This window comes from Agelaius phoeniceus, chromosome 9 (genome assembly GCF_051311805.1).
Source record: "Agelaius phoeniceus isolate bAgePho1 chromosome 9, bAgePho1.hap1, whole genome shotgun sequence".
Taxonomy (NCBI): domain Eukaryota; kingdom Metazoa; phylum Chordata; class Aves; order Passeriformes; family Icteridae; genus Agelaius; species Agelaius phoeniceus.
In genome coordinates this window covers 33096909-33113193 of record NC_135273.1, presented here as the reverse complement: position 1 = coordinate 33113193, position 16285 = coordinate 33096909, and the positions used below count along the sequence as shown (strand labels likewise).

At 51.9% G+C, this 16285-nt stretch overlaps 2 protein-coding genes across 2 annotated transcripts in view; both read right to left on the bottom strand.

The window, feature by feature from the left end:
• LOC129122893 (uncharacterized) overlaps positions 1-15911 on the bottom strand; it is a 45138-nt gene extending 29227 nt beyond the window's left edge. Inside the window, exons 1-4 of the mRNA XM_077182744.1 lie at positions 15680-15911; positions 14428-14820; positions 13950-14048; positions 13669-13847 (exon numbers count right to left, since the gene is read on the bottom strand). Coding sequence (XP_077038859.1) covers positions 13669-13847; positions 13950-14048; positions 14428-14820; positions 15680-15911 — 903 coding nt within the window. The remainder of the gene's footprint in view (positions 1-13668; positions 13848-13949; positions 14049-14427; positions 14821-15679) is intronic.
• Positions 5577-11605, bottom strand: LOC143694793 (uncharacterized). The gene is made up of 5 exons (XM_077183479.1): positions 11210-11605; positions 10756-10854; positions 10472-10653; positions 10166-10266; positions 5577-9379 (listed from the first exon to the last, which is right to left on the bottom strand). Exons 1-5 carry the CDS (start codon positions 11529-11531, stop codon positions 9265-9267), a joined length of 819 nt encoding a protein of 272 aa, XP_077039594.1. The 5' UTR covers positions 11532-11605; the 3' UTR covers positions 5577-9264.
• Positions 15912-16285: the final 374 nt, after the last annotated feature.

The window sequence follows — 16285 nt, the reverse complement described above, 5'->3', positions numbered from 1 at the left end:
TTGAATGTACCTATTGTAAGGAGAGGTGGTATTAACATTGTCACAGGGGTTACCCACCATCAGGGTTGTGTCCAGAGTGTAAACACACTGACACAGTAGTGAGCTCAGTTGGAATATACAAACAGCTTGACTACAGATGGAAAACTTGGTAATTTCATTAAATTTTAACCTCTAATTGAGGCAAGCTGCTCAAACACCAGGTTGCCATCAATTCTGGAGTCATTGGGGCGAGTAACCCCGCTGTGTTTGGAGAGCAAACAACACCATAAGGAACGAATTCAGCATCTCCTGAGACACTGGGATCAGGGACTAATGCCATCAACAGAGGCCCAGAAAGAAACACACCACTGGATGTGTGCTGGGCATGGCCCAGGCTGTCCCCCATGGGCTTGTATTGTCTGTACAGTTTAACTCGTGGTGGAAAGTAACCAAAATAGACAAGGGGAAAATCAACTGCTTTGTTTAACCTGCTTAAATCGCTTATGTGACCAGCTTACAATAGCATGCCTTATCAGTGATTTTATAGGAACACCTTTAAGTATTAGGGATAGAACCTTTCATGCAGCTGTTCAATTAATAGAAAACAGAGACCAACGAGTTTTAGCTGTAATAGCCTATGAACAGGCAAGAGAGCAAGTGCACCATTCTGTGATAGATGGTTGTGTTATCACTGACAGCTCTTGGGGGGAGGAAATTTATGAGTCACCATAGATTTGTTTCCACTACAGGTAGGTGGGCATTGCAGGTGTGTTTACAGGTGGAAAAGATGATTTATCTCCAACATCAGAGTAAAAAGCAACCAGTAAGTTAGATCTTATAGCAATTTTTTTTTTCTTTATGGCTTAACTAAATTGTTTTAGTATTATTTTATAGAAAAGAGTGTTAAAAGATTACCTGTGGTTGGCACGTCTCCAAAGCTCCTTTTATTTAATAAAAAAAGAACTGTCAATAAACCCAGGGAAAGCAATAGGGCTGTGCCTCCAGACTGTAAGGATCCTGTGCCATCATCCTTGCACTCAGGTGGGCTACACAGAAATGGCATCCTGTGCTATAATCACTGTATTGAGGGGTGCACACAGAAATGGCATCCTGTGCTATAATCACTGTATTGAGGGGTGCACACAGAACAGCATCCTGTGCTATAATCACTGTATTGAGGGGTGCACACAGAACAGCATCCTGTGCTATAATCACTGTATTGAGGGGTGTACACAGAACAGCATCCTGTGCTATAATCACTGTATTGAGGGGTGCACACAGAACAGCATCCTGTGCTATAATCACTGTATTGAGGGGTGCACACAGAAATGGCATCCTGTGCTATAATCACTGTATCCAAGGGGTAAGAGTGGAGATTGGCTCAGCAGAAATGGTACCAGCAATGAGGTTCCAGGACACAAACTCTGCTACTGAGAAGACAATCTCAGCCCTTGGCTGCAGCCCAAGGGGCCTTGAGAGAGGTAGAGAGTCCAGACTCCTGAGGTACCTGGGGCTCCTGACGTGTATCCTGATACCCTGTGCATCTAGCAACCCCTGCAATAAAACAATAAATGCTGCCAGCTCATATGGGATGGCCACAATTCAGTGACTGTTCTCACAGTACATCACTCTGTTGATGCTGAATGTTACAACCAGACAAATTTACAAACTTGCCACAGAAATGGCCGAGCCTGCTGGGGGGGAGTTAATCTAGGACTGGGCCAATGGACACCTTCTAGCCCAGACTGCCCCACAGAGGGAGAATTCCTTTGTTTCCCAAAAAGAGAAGAGTGGGGAAATTCAGAACAAAACCAGCAAGGTAAGAATAAAGGGGAAAATCCAAGGTTGTTGTATAACCAACGAAGGCAGCAAAATAGCAGCTGGGATTTGCCAACCTCAGGTAGAAATCTTTTTGTAGACTTAATGCAAAAACTCACAACCAAGTTGGGTTTATCAAGATCTTGGATTTGTGGGGGAACTCAGATGGCTGAAAGATGGCCATGGAGGGGCGAAGGTCTAGCTCCAGAACACTTTTAAAAAGGGAATTACACCCAAATTTCTGAGAAAATAAAACAGCCTGGAAGGTGGACTTTAAGTCACCAGGTAAGTGGAGCAGTTTGTATAACTTGAGAAGGAAAGAACTATACCAAGAACCAAAGAGGTGGGACATACCCCCTGTAAATCTACCTTAATTGTAAATTCAGGTAATAGAACTGTGACCTGGTGGCCAAACAAAACCAATGGGTATTGGAGAACAACAAAGAGAAAGGATTGCAAGTGGGACAGTCAAATTAATCTGTGCTGGTACAATAGTTCTGGAGCTAGCCCTTACCATTCCATAGAAAATATAGATCCCTGTTGGAATCAACCAGACAAGATAAGTGAACATGGAAGGCCCCTGATGGGCTGTATTGGATTTGTGGAGTCAGTTACCCCAGAGATGGAAAGGGACCTGTAGGTTAGGAGTTATCCCACCCTCCTCCTGCACCCTGCCGTGGTCCAAGGGAAATCCACTAGAGAAACCCCCCTTGATAAAGCCATGGGCAATATCAAGACAAACCAGAACCTTTTGATTAGGGACAGCTATAAATGGAGTGAAAATGAATGGCACACAGAAAGGATCATAAACTTTTATGATCTGGCTATTTGGGCTCAAAACAGATCTGGGGAATATAGAACTCCAAACAATATGTGAATCAGTTGATAAGACTGCAAAAGGTGATTGAGGTCAGTTGGAACAGAACAGCTGCCCAACAAAGGATGCACCTGCTAGTAACAGTCTAGCAGAGCAGATTGGCCTTGGACTACCTAATGGCTGAAAAAGGAGGAGTTTGTGAAAAATATAGCACATCAAAATGCTGTCTAAAAATAAATAACAATGGAAAGTATTGATCAGAAGCAAATTGTACCTGTTAAAAGTTGGATCCACTTTGGGGAAGTCTGGTGGTTTATACTAGCTGGACTCATCATTGGAATTGTTGCCTAGACCATTTTTTATCACCTGCGTTGTGTAAGTGAAGATAGCACATATCGAATTTGATGAAAAAGAGAAATGAGGGAATGTGAAAACCTGGATTTTGGGGATGTAGAAGATACTGAGATTCAGTCTTTTAATAAAAAGCATGAACCAATATGATCAAAAGAGAAAATGGGGAAAATTGTGATAAATGAATGTGATTCGTGCTAACTGCACTAATTGCAACTGTACTGATATTTTAGAAAATATTTGTTGAAAAGTAATAGAAGAAAAGGATATGTAAATAGTGTCATGGAACAGATGTTTTCAGGTGTTCATGGGAAAATAGGATACAGGATGGAGTATTGAGATAAGCAATATCCTAAAACAGAATTGGCCTTGGGATGAGCAAAGCTGAGACAATTCCAAATATGCAATCTGCAATAGTAGTCCTATCTATGAAATAATAAGGCTTAGTTGGAACATAATGCTTACTTACATAACACAAAGGGTAATGCACATGCCCAACCTGCCAGGTTATTCAGAGGGCAGCGAGGAAGACAGTGAGCCTTCCTCTGAAGAGACCCCCAAAAGGCCAAAAGACCCCTTAGCAACAGGCGGAGCATGGACTGTGCAGTGCAGTGACAGAGATTGCAGGAATCAAAAATGGGAGGGGATTTACAGGAAAATATTGATGAATATGTATTAGCATACAGTGTATAAGTTGTGTTTGGATCCTTTTGCCTTTTGTTCATGAGGCAGGGTGAGAAAAACCCTCCCCGTACCCCGATCAATTGGTTTTGCTTATGCTTTATCCAAACCACTGCCAATTTCTTTTTTTTTTTGCATCTGCTTGATTGTTTCTAATTGTGTAATTTTATATAAAGTTGCTGCTCGATTAAAATTGGTGCTAAATTCTAATTTTGTGGTTTATTAAATTAGACATATAGGGACCTCATTCATAACAGTGTAGTCACTTTTGTTTTATTCTCTGTGAGAGGACACAAAGTTGGCAAAGCTTTGCTAAGCTCTGCTCCTCCCTCCTCTCCCTGAAAAAACCGAGTCTTACAGTGACCTGTGTTGTGGTTTAGGTGCTGGTCAATCACTACTGCACTCATTTCTGGTGCGAGGTAAGATTAGGAGAAAGTGACAGCAGGCTTAAAACTTTAAAAGGGTATGAAGAAAATTTTATTAATAGTAATTAAAAGAAAAAAAAAATAGCAAGAATTAAAGCAAACCCTTTAGAAAACTTCTAAAACTTCTCCTCTTCCCACAACTTTTTCTTTTCCACTGACAAAGTAAAGAAACAAAACCAGAAATTTCCAGTTAGTTTACTACCTCTAAAAAATTTTTCTTCAGTTCATTTAGGGAGGGAAGTCCCTCTTGTTAATGTTATGGGGACTTCTCCACAAAAGGAAAGAGTTTTCTCCTGGTTCCTAATTTGGTCACAAATCGCAGCTGCCAAGGGGAATTTATCATGAAGCTTCTCTCATTTTCTACATCCTTCCTACAGCTTGTTTATTGGTCATTTTGACTTATGGGGTATTGTTTTAAATATGAGCTAATGAAAGGAAAAATTCTTATTATTTATTTCTAAAATAATTTTCATCCCTGGGAACAGAGATTTTCTCCTGGGAGTATGGGATTACTGGTCTCTCTTTCTCTGTGCAAACTTCTCATGGGATCACAGCTCCTTTAACATCTGCTTACTTTAGTGTGGAGGCCTTTGTTGGGTATCAATTTGAACCCTTCATCTCCCCATAGTTTTATGCATTATAGGGAAAAAGTGTCTTTTCTCCATAGCTTATAAGGGGATTTCAGCTTTAAAATCAAGGCATCTCCTCATCCCTCCCATCTGGGACTTAACTTCCTCCTCACTGACCGTGATGTTTCCACGTTGTTCTTTTACCCGTTTGTACCTTGCTCTTTTCTCTCACTCGAGGGAGGACAGAAGCACGGACAGGGTTTGTGTGATGCCTGGAGCCTGCAGGTGTTTGCCCTGACCCCGTTAGAGACGCGGAGCTGCGGCTGGGGAGCGGCTCCGATCCGCTCCGCCCGCCCAGAGCTCAGCAGCAGCAGCAGCAGCAGCGCTCGGGGCTGCGCTGGCTGGGACAGGGGCGGCTTCTCCTTCCCCTGCCCGCTGGCTGCGGGCCGCTTCTCTGGGCTACAGTCCCGATGCTGGCCTGGGGCTGCTCCCGGGGCTCGGCTGGGCCGGGCTGGGGCTGCAGCGAGCAGCGAGATGAGAGCAAGGCCGGCTCCGTCCTGCCCGCAGCAGCACCGCCCTCGCCCTCGCCCTCTCCCTGTCCCTGCCCGGCTGCGGGGCTGGGGGGAAGGGGCCCAGCCCGGGCCGTGTCAGCGCCCGCCCGGCTGCGCCGCCTCACTGCCGGCCCGACGGGGAAGGGGAAGATCGCGGTTCCTTTGGTCTTTATCAGGGTCTTTCACAAAGGCCTGTTCAGTTCTTAGTGGTTCAACAGACTCTGAGTTAAGCAGAAACAATTTTTATCACTTCTCTGAATTCTTCCCATGTCAAACTATGACTCCCTGTAATGCTCTCTTGCCCTCACACAGTTTGGCTTCTGTGAATCATCTTGAAAATATGGCTCAGAAAATACCTGAAATAACCTGCAAAAACCACTGTTCCCTCTCCTGGTAAAATGTAGAAGTTTAATAAAGCAGTTTAATAGCAGACAAAGACAACAAAGCAGAGGTTACAGCTGGATGTGTCTTGGCCCTCAGCCAAGAGCACACCTGCCGGTTTGGAACCAGCCTTTGTACAGCATTTCTACTGTATCTGCCTGGTGCATATGTAAACTTTTCCCCAACACCTGCTAGTTTGGAAATAGGCTTTATACAGCATTTCTATTGCACCAGCCTGGTGCATATGTAAACTTTTCCCCAAACTAGTTTACATGCCCCAAGAACTGCTTTGCATAACACCTGCTCGGGTCCTGCTTTTTAGAACATGCACATTTCTTGGTTGTGGTTTTAGTCCATTTTATCATCACCTTCAGTTCTTGGGTCTGGGTCCACACTGTCTTCAGAAGATGAGTGCTGATAGCTGGCATCATATATTCCTTGGATATTATCCCAACCAAGCAGGCATTTTAACACATGCATATCTATATCAGCTATTTCTAAGTTTTAGTTAGCAACAGAAATATAAACTATATCTTTATAGCAAAGTCACTTTAACACCACACATACAGAATCCATTTTAATAATTGCAAAAAGCCAATACTATAGTATATATCTATAACACAGTGTTCATTTTTTAACACTTTACCTGAAATCATTTTTTTCCAGGTGATTTTAATGTTGAAACCATTCCTTGTAGCTACTCTCCATACAAAGAAACCTTTAGACATGTTTACTCTTGCTGCCAGTAGAAGAGAATTTCAGTAATTTCTGCAGTTTGCAGTAGTAGTCTCAGTATTTGTGTGCTTCAGTAGTGTTCATACAGCCACGCTTCATGTACAAATAGAATTGCCAAAAAGCAAATGTTTCAAGTTGGAACTAAAGAGTTTCTGTATTTTATGTCTCTTTGTGTGTCAGAGAAGATTTGGGCTTAAGAGATGAAAATCTGCCTCTGTTAAAAACAAAGAGAAATTTCTTTTCTGTGTCCCTAATTTTACCTCAGGTGCCTGTGATTCATTATTGGTTTTGCCCCCTGAATGTGAATGTGATTTTCAAAACCAGCTGGGCTTTGTTGGAAATGGTGTTGGGAACCCACAAGAAAAGTTCCTCATTTTGTTGGTTGAGACCATGGTGATGTTTTTAGCATTTCCTTCTCCCTGGTGGGATCTGATGGCCCTGAGGTGGCCTTGTCTCCTCAGGGTTTCATGCCCTGAGGAAGCAAAGGCTGATGGAATGTGCTTGATCCTCTCCTGTCTAATGGGGAGGAACAGCAACCAGCAGAGCTGGAATCACCTTCTCCACTCCTGATTTCTCCTGCCAAGAGATCACTGGGCTCTCTCAGGGTCCAGAAGTCACTTTTCCTTTTGGATGGATGGCCTGAAGGCACCCAGGTGCTGCAGGTTAGGACTGCCTCAGAAATCCTTTTGGCTTGGAAGGATCCTTCTACCTAAGAGCTGAATGGGCTGTGCCAACCCCAGAGCGAGAGGGACTCAAGGCAAGAGAATTAAAGGCTGGTGAGAGAACCCAAAGAACAGACTGTAACATGCAGACCAGGTGAGAGAGAGCCAAAGATTGAAGACATCCGAAAAGTGGAGTCAAGCTTCCAGCCAGCCTGAAGATTAACCAACACTTTGGGCAGGGAGTCTGAACTGTATTGTTTATTAATGTAATTGTCCTGTTTTAATAGATGAGAATTACAAGCATCTGTTGAGGAAACCATAACAGGTTTCCTTATGGGCAGTTTCCTCAAGGACCAACAAGTAGAGTGAAACAAGAAATAGAGGGCAAGACCAGGTTGGCCCCTGTGTTCACCACGGAGAAGATTCCATAGCCCTGCTGTGGGCAGCAATCCCATATCCATGGTAAGGTGGGGGCAAGAAAGGCACCCCAGAGCTCTGCCATTGCTCAGCTGTCTTGTAATACAACAGGGACCAGAAGGCAAGACTGAGTTGGCCTCTGCACTCAGCACTAAGATACACCTGCTATGAGTAGCAACCCCATGGGCACAGTAGATGGGCTCAAAAAGCCACACCAGAGCTCAGTGATCCCATTTTGTCCATTCCACATAAGTCTGTCTAAGGAAAACCTGAGATTTTTTTTTCCTTCTGTTGCCACTGTCCTCACCATCATCAACAGATGCTACAATGACTCATTAAATTTTTTTTGAGAGATAATCAGAATTGAAAATGGCAGCGCATTCTTCAAGCCAAATGACTCATAGGAAAAGTAGGGGTTTTATACATAAACATTGTGATGGTTGGCTCTCACAACTGAGAGACAGATATTATGTGTACATTAGGAGAAGTTCTGTAGCTGTAGAGTGCTGTCACTGTAATATCTCCCCCCACAGTCCCCTCTCCCTCCCCCTTGCAGCAGCCCCAGCAGCCTCGGGGCATTTGGGGAGGGCCGGCTCATTACCAGGAGGGGCCACAGGACAACACCTGAGCTCCAATCAAGGTGTAAGGAAGTGATCTCCACCTGGGGAGGGCAGAGAAGGAGCTGACTGACAAAACTTTGGGAGGGGCTGAGGGTATAAAAGGCAGAGCATCCATTTTGTAAATGAACAAATGGCTGACACTCAGAGACCCCCCCCCCCCCACCCCGAGCTGTAGTTTTTCCTTATTCGGTCTGTTGTATTTTTTTTAAGGTTAAAAAAACCTTTAAGATTTTAAAAGTGAGGGTCCTGTCTCACATCTTCCAAGGACAGTCCAGAAGTGTCAACTTCAGGCCAGTTTGTGATGATTTCCAGGAGCCCAGGGCAATTTGGATTTCCCATTTGAGCTTGTCGTATAATGTTATAAATAACAAATCTAGGTATTGGCTTCTGCATTTATGTACAAAACTAACTTTTGTTTTGCAAGTTATTATTGATCACAAAAATCCTGATATAATACAATTTGTAATTACTGGTTTTGATACAGTATAACCTGTCAGTTTATCTATGCACCCTATAGCTTTTATAAATAGTGGTGTAATAGACACTATCTTAGACCATAGCATAATAGAGACTGTGAAATGTTGGAATGATTTTCTCATGTAACTAACTCAGAAAATGGTGTCAAATAATTAGGTGATTTCCAACATTCAAGGAGTTTCTAATCAGAAAGACAAGATAACAGAAACACAAACCAGGAAATAAAAAGATTTTATGGACCCTGGTTATCAGGGAGTGAAAATACAAAACAATGGAACCACAAGAAAAAAATTAAATATATTAGTTTAAGGTACAACATGGCCTGAAGCCAAGTCAAAAGTTAAAAAAAACCAAACCAGTACGTAAATTGAAAGTTAGGTTTGAATTCTTAAAAACTTGTATAAATATGCATGTAGCTCTAATATGTAACACTATATAGAAAACATAGTTTAAGTTAACCCTATGCAAGCAGACAAGCATCCCAGGGCAGGACTTTAACCCTTAATTAACTTTCATAAAAAGTGTAAATTGTGAGCCATGTTTCCCACAGATAATGAGGGCAATGCACTCCCTGCAGGCAGCACCAGTGGCAGGATGGATTGCAGAGACTTTTCCTTTGCAGCCCCAGCCCAGCGTTGGCACTGGGCATGAAGAGGCACTGAGGTGACCCTGAGAGGAAGGGCAAGGCACAGGGTGCAGCTGAGGAAGGACAGCGCTGTGCTGGGCTCAGAGGTGAAGCTGGCACTGCCCAGTGTGGAGAAGGTCCTTTCTGCAGCCCCTGTTACAGGGGAGCTTGGGCCTTGCTGCAGAGATACGGCCGCTCATTGGAGCAGTTGTCACTCCTCAATCTCTCATCAGCCAGGTACACACAGGAGGAATTGTCAAAGACAGGAACCCTGCAGAGAGGAGCAGAGCCAGTGCTGGCTGCCTGGTGCCTTAGGTTGGAAATAGGGGTATTTTATTCCCATCTGTTAGAGGAGGAGCAGTTATCTTCTGTTAACTGGGCAGTTTTCTTTATCTCCTCCACAATCAATCCTCCCTCCAGGACATATATTCTGTTAATGGGCAAGTGAATGTCTCTGCATGGCTGATAAAATTCCATCACCCCATGGGGAGATGCTCTGCCCAGGAGGAGGAGCCAAGCATTCCTACCTGGACAGAATCGGAGGTTTGGAACACCACAGCAGCCTTTGCCCACTGCATTCCCAGAGGAGCAGCTGTCTTCACTGGATTCCCCTAGGAATCAGTCCAGGCCCATCTACAACATGACTGGACCTTCTGAGGAAAACTCCAGCCTTCTACAGGATCACTGATCGAACACAAGCACACCTGTAAGTGCAGGAGGGCTGCAACCACCATTGAATGGGACTGGTGCCAACACCCTGACACACAGGGTGCCAGGTAATATTTTGACCTGGCCAGTAGGGGTTTTTTTGTTCCTATGATTACATTTTTATTTTTAGTCCTCCTAGTCAAGAAGTCTTATTCCTACTCTCATATCTTTGCTGGAGAGCCTTTTAATTTCAAAATTATAATAATTCAGAGGGAGGGGGAATTGCATTTTCCATTTAAGCAAAGGCTCCTGCCTTTCTTAACAGACATCTGTCTTGGCAAACCAAGATACCAGGGGCAGCCCTTGTGCCCCTGTGCCCCCAGGCCCTGCCCGGCTCCCCGGCACTCACCGGGAGCTGTAGCTGCTGCCGTCCCCCCAGTGCAGGCGCTCGCCCCGTCTGCGCAGCCCGAGCCAGTAATCGACGTTCCCACAGACACGGGAGAGCAAATCCTGCCCAGGAGAGAGGGGAGGAGTGGGAGCTGCCCCGGCCCCTCAGGGGGACACGGGCCCGGGGCTCCCCCCGCACGCCGGGGCTCCTTCCCTGCAAGGCCCCGGCCCAGGGCTGCAGCCCCGGCCCTACGAGCACCGAGCCCGGCCCAGGAGCACCCCCAGGCTGCCCTCAGCCACCCCACACCGCCCGCAGCCCCTCACTCACCATGGCCTCCTCATCCTTGGCAATGGCCAGGGAGGCCCCGAGCTCGGAGCACCGTTCCTGACCCTGCTCCCAGGTGCCGTAATCCCGTGAGAAGTAGTAGCAGACCCCATTGTAGCCAACCCAGCCACGGGGACAGCCCAGAAGTGACAGAGGAGTCGCAGCTGTGACTGGAACCTGTGGCACTGCAGGGGGAAGAGGAGAAGGTCTGAGGATTGCCCTGTGCAGGGAGCAGGGAGCCCGCTCTGCCCCGAGGGGCTGGGCCCAGCCTGCTGCCCCTCCCTTACCTGCCAGCACAGCCAAGGCCACCCCCAAAGCCAGCACCAGCACCAGGAGCAGCAGAATCAGCACCGCCGTGCCCACGGGATGGCCCCTGATCCATTCACCTGGAGCAGGAAAGAGCTGCTGGCTGCCAGAAGCAGAGCCGGGCCTGCAATCTGCTCAGCCCATGGCCAGGGAGCAGAGCAGGGAGCCCTGAGCCAGTGTGGGCCTCACTCAGCTGGCAGCCAGAGAGCCAAGAGCCTGGCCACAGGCAGGGACACAGCTGTGGGCACAGGCTGCAGCAGGAGAACTGCACAGCCTTGGGGGCAGCTGGGGCTCTTGCTTCCAGCCACTGATGGGGCCCAGCAGAGCACCAGGCCTCTGCCAGACATCGGGAAACAGCCACACACCTGCCAGCCCTGCCCTTGGGAGGGGACACTGTCCCCACCCTGGAAGCCACAGGGGTGGCCCTGCACTCACCCAGGAATCTTCTGCGGTTCCTTTTGTGTTCATTCTTGGTTCCTGATATGCCCTGGGGAGCCAGGGGCTCTCTCACACTCCCATCACTGGTGCAGAATCCATTCTCCACATCTGCACTCACTGCACGCTCAAAAGTGGCATCCCCCTGCTTATGCCAGGTGGCTTCTTGGGCCCCAGGCAGGTGTGGAACCGCGGCTGCTGGTCCCTGCTGGCGATGCTGGGGCTCATTCGCAACTGCACGAATGGAGCAGAGTTCACTCTCCTCCTGCTCACAGGCGGCATCTCTCTGCCTGGAACAATCAGTACTTTGCTTCGGAGACATCAGGAGTGCTGCTGGCAGATCCTTTGGGAGCTCGGCCTCGGGAACAGCTTCAGAGCCGCGCTGCTGGCACCCTGAAAGGGACACGGGGAGAGGTCACTGCTGGTGCCGGCGCTGGGGGCTCAGGAGGGCGGTGGCAGCTGTGGCTGCGCTGTCCCCGCTGCCCAGAGGTTGCGGCAGCAGCTGCGGAGACAAGCGCAGCCTCCGGGAGCTGGAGCAGCACCGACCGCGGGTCGCGCCTGGCCTGGAGCCGCCTCCGAGCTCCGCCGCCGCCTCGCCGGGCTCCGGGTGCCGCCCCCGCTGGGGAATGACCCGAACGCTCCGCCCGCCGCCCCTCCCATCCCGGCCGGGCTCCGCGGGCACTCGGGCTGGTGCCGCTCTGCGCTCACGCTCCCAGGGCACTCGGGCTGGTGCCGCTCAGCGCTCACGCTCCCAGGGCACTCGGGCTGGTGCCGCTCTGCGCTCACGCTCCCAGGGCACTCGGGCTGCTGCCGCCGCAGCTCGGGGCTCTCTCTCTCGCTCTGGGAGGGTTTTGCCTCATCCGCGTGCGGCAGCGATGCCGAGCAGCAGGGGAGCAGCGAGCGGGGCGGCAAAGCGAGGAGCGCGTCGCGGGGGCAGCGACGTTGCTGTCCCGAACAAAGCGTGCGAAGAAAAAGGGCCCCACTCTGTGTGAGCTGGGGAAGAAGCGCAGCCCGGGGAAGCCGCTCCTGGGGCTCTCAACAGGGAATTCTCGCAGAGATTCTTGTGGTTGGGCTGGGCAAGGCCAGGTGCCCGGGGCCAGCAAAAGCGCTCTGGCCTCTCCTGCTGCCCCTGTGCAGACAACAGAACACAGCAGGAAAGGCTCGGGGCTCTCAAGAAAGGCAGCCAGAGATCTCTCACCCATCATGGGTAGAACAGGCCCGGACTGGGGAAATTACATTTAATTGAATTTATTATCATACAAATCAGAGCAAGAGAATAATAGACAATATAATACAATAGAATACAATATAATACAATACAATACAATACAACCTATAATATAATAAAACCAAACCCTAGAAAGTGTTCCTGACACTGTTCTCTGCTTCCTGGGCTTCACTTTGTCCCCAGTTCCCTCCCTCCCTCCTCCCCACACAGTGGCACAGAGGGATGGGTCATGTCACTGCTTCTCCCTCAGGGAGAAAAACCCTGATCCTGCTCCAGCCTGGGACTCCTCCCACAGGAGGACAGTCAGATCCTTCACACACAGACAGACAGACAGACAGCAGACCCTTCTTCACAGCCAGGTGCCTGATGCCGAAAATGGGATTCCACCTCAGCATGTGTCAGCTGTTCTTCCTCTTCCAAAGACAGTCCAAAAGTGTCCCATTCTGGCCACTTGGAGATGATTTCCAAGAGCCCAGGGCAATTTGGATTTCCCATTGGGGCTTGTTGTGTCATGAGGGCAATGCAGTCACTGCAGGCAGCAGCGGTGGCAGGATGGATTGCAGAGACTTTTCCTTTGCAGCCCCAGCCCAGCGTTGGCACTGGGCATGAAGAGGCACTGAGGTGACCCTGAGAGGAAGTGCAAGGCACAGGGTGCAGCTGAGGAAGGACAGCGCTGTGCTGGGCTCAGAGGTGAAGCTGGCACTGCCCAGTGTGGAGAAGGTCCTTTCTGCAGCCCCTGTTACAGGGGAGCTGGGGCCTTGCTGCAGAGATACGGCCGCTCATTGGAGCAGTTGTCACTCCTCAATCTCCTGTCAGCCAGGTACACACACTGGGAATTGCCGAGGACAGGAACCCTGCGGGGAGGAGCAGAGGCAGCGCTGGCTGCCAGGGGCAGCCCTTGTGCCCCTGTGCCCCCAGGCCCTGCCCGGCTCCCCGGCACTCACCGGGAGCTGTAGCTGCTGCCGTCCCCCCAGTGCAGGCGCTCGCCCCGTCTGCGCAGCCCGAGCCAGTATTCGACCTTCCCACAGACACGGGAGAGCAAAATCTGCCCAGGAGAGAGGGGAGGAGTGGGAGCTGCCCCGGCCCCTCGGGGGGACACGGGCCCGGGGCTCCTTCCCTGCAAGGCCCCGGCCCAGGGCTGCAGCCCCAGCCCTACGAGCACCGAGCCCAGCCCAGGAGCACCCCCAGGCTGCCCTCAGCCACCCCACACCGCCCGCAGCCCCTCACTCACCATTTCCTCATCCTTGGCAATGGCCAGGGAGGCCCCGAGCTCAGAGCACCGTTCCTGACCCTGCTCCCAGGTGCCGTAATCCTGTGAGAAGTAGTAGCAGACCCCATTGTAGCCAACCCAGCCACGGGGACAGCCCAGAAGTGACAGCGGAGTCGCAGGTGTGACTGGAACCTGTGGTGCTGCAGGGGGAAGAGGAGAAGGTCTGAGGATTGCCCTGTGCAGGGAGCAGGGAGCCCGCTCTGCCCCGAGGGGCTGGGCCCAGGCTGCTGCCCCTCCCTTACCTGCCAGCACAGCCAAGGCCACCCCCAAAGCCAGCACCAGCACCAGGAGCAGCAGAATCAGCACCGCCGTGCCCACGGGATGGCCCCTGATCCATTCACCTGGAGCAGGAAAGAGCTGCTGGCTGCCAGAAGCAGAGCCGGGCCTGCAATCTGCTCAGCCCATGGCCAGGGAGCAGAGCAGGGAGCCCTGAGCCAGTGTGGGCCTCACTCAGCTGGCAGCCAGAGAGCCAAGAGCCTGGCCACAGGCAGGGACACAGCAGTGGCCACAGGCAGGGACACAGCAGTGGGCACAGGCTGCAGCAGGAGAACTGCACAGCCTTGGGGGCAGCTGGGGCTCTTGCTTCCAGCCACTGATGGGGCCCAGCAGAGCACCAGGCCTCTGCCAGACATCGGGAAACAGCCACACACCTGCCAGCCCTGCCCTTGGGAGGGGACACTGTCCCCACCCTAGAGGCCACAGGGGTGGCCCTGCACTCACCCAGGAATCTTCTGCGGTTCCTTTTGTGTTCATTCTTGCTTCCTGATATGCCCTGGGGAGCCAGGGGCTCTCTCACACTCCCATCACTGGTGCAGAATCCATTCTCCACATCTGCACTCACTGCACGCTCACAAGTGACAACCCCCTGCTTATGCCAGGTGGCTTCTTGGGCCCCAGGCAGGTGTGGAACCGCGTCTGCTGGTCCCTGCTGGGGATGCTGGGGCTCATTCGCAACTGCACGAATGGAGCAGAGTTCACTCTCGTCCAGCCCACAGGCAGCATCTCTCTGCCTGGAACAATCAGTACTTTGCTTCGGAGACATCAGGAGTGCTGCTGGCAGATCCTTTGGGAGCTCGGCCTCGGGAACAGCTTCGCAGCCGCGCTGCTGGCACCCTGAAAGGGACACGGGGAGAGGTCACTGCTGGTGCCGGCCCTGGGGGCTCAGGAGGGCGGTGCCAGCCGTGGCTGCGCTGTCCCCGCTGCCCAGAGGTGCGGCAGCAGCTGCGGAGACAAGCGCAGCCTCCGGGAGCTGGGGCAGCACCGACCGCGGGTGGCGCCTGGCCTGGAGCCGCCTCCGAGCTCCGCCGCCGCCTCGCCGGGCTCCGGGTGCCGCCCCCGCTGGGGAATGACCCGAACGCTCCGCCCGCCGCCCCTCCCATCCCGGCCGGGCTCCGCGGGCACTCGGGCTGGTGCCGCTCTGCGCTCACGCTCCCAGGGCACTCGGGCTGGTGCCTCAGCACAGAGCCCATGCGGGAGCGGCTTTTGGCCCATTTGACCGATCTGCGTGCGGGAAAGCAGCGAGGCGGGGTGAAGAGTGGGGGACAGGGGAGCAGCGAGCGGGCTTCGAAAGGCAGCGCGCTTCATGGAAATCACGGGAGCCCTTTTGCTTTCTTGTACCAAAGCGACTCCCGGTGCCTCCATTGGGAGCCAGAGGCAGGGGCATATTCAGAAGCAGAAGCCACGCCAGCAGAGCAGTCAGGTCACTCCTGTCCTGCAAAAACCTTGCTAGGGAAAAGGGCCCCACTCTGTTGAAGCTGGTCGAGAACCGCAGCCCCGGGGAAGCCGCTCCTGGGGCTCTCAACAGTGAATGACAGCAGGGATTCTTGGAGTGAGCCTGGCCAGGAGGTGCCCGGTGCCACCAAAACGGGCGAGTTCCTTGTGCCGAATTCCCCCATGTCCCCCCCGGCCCTCAGCGCGGCCCCTCCGCCCGCAGCGAGCCCCGAGCTGGGGCAGCACCGACCGCGGCTCCCACCTGGACTGGAGCCGCCTCCGAGCTCCTCCGCCGCCCCGCCGGGCTCCGGGTGCCGCCACCTGCACTCTCCGGGCACTCGACCTGGTGCTATCGGCCGCCGAGGGCGGTGTTTGAGCGGCTTTTGGCCGATTCGACAAATCAGCGTCAGGGAAGCACCGAGGGGCGGTGACGAGAGCCCGGACGGGAACCGCGAGCGGGGCGGGGAGCGGCAGAGCCAGGCAGGGTACGTCATGCAAATCACCCGAATTATTGTGTTTTCTTGGACCAAATTGATTCACGGCAGGGATTCTTGGAGTGAGCCTGGCCAGGTGCCCAGAGGTGCCACCAAAAGCGCTCTGTGCCTCTCCTCTTCCCCCCCGGCCCGGCCGCCTCATGGCGCCCCCTCACCCGGCCTGCGAGCTGCCGGCTGCTGCTGGCCCGGGGCAGCTGCGGCTCGGAGCCCGGCCCTGCCGAGGGGCAAGAAGCAGCAGCCCCGGCTGCTCACCATTGTGCCCCGCATTCCCTGCCCCGGCGCCTTGGAGCCCGGGCACACCGAGCGTCGGCACGGCCGCTGCGGCTCCCTGCCTGTGGACACGGAGCGGGTCCCGGTACCGAGGGCAGCGCCGA

Bases quoted from the DNA above. Each gene is read 5' to 3' on its own strand.
- LOC143694793 (XM_077183479.1), bottom strand. From the start codon at position 11,531: ATGTCTCCGAAGCAAAGTACTGATTGTTCCAGGCAGAGAGATGCCGCC. The intron at 10,855-11,209 runs GTGAGTGCAGGG...TTCCTGCTCCAG, and splicing joins GAACCGCAGAAGATTCCTGG to GTGAATGGATCAGGGGCCAT. The intron at 10,654-10,755 runs GTAAGGGAGGGG...TTCCCCCTGCAG, and splicing joins GGCCTTGGCTGTGCTGGCAG to TGCCACAGGTTCCAGTCACA.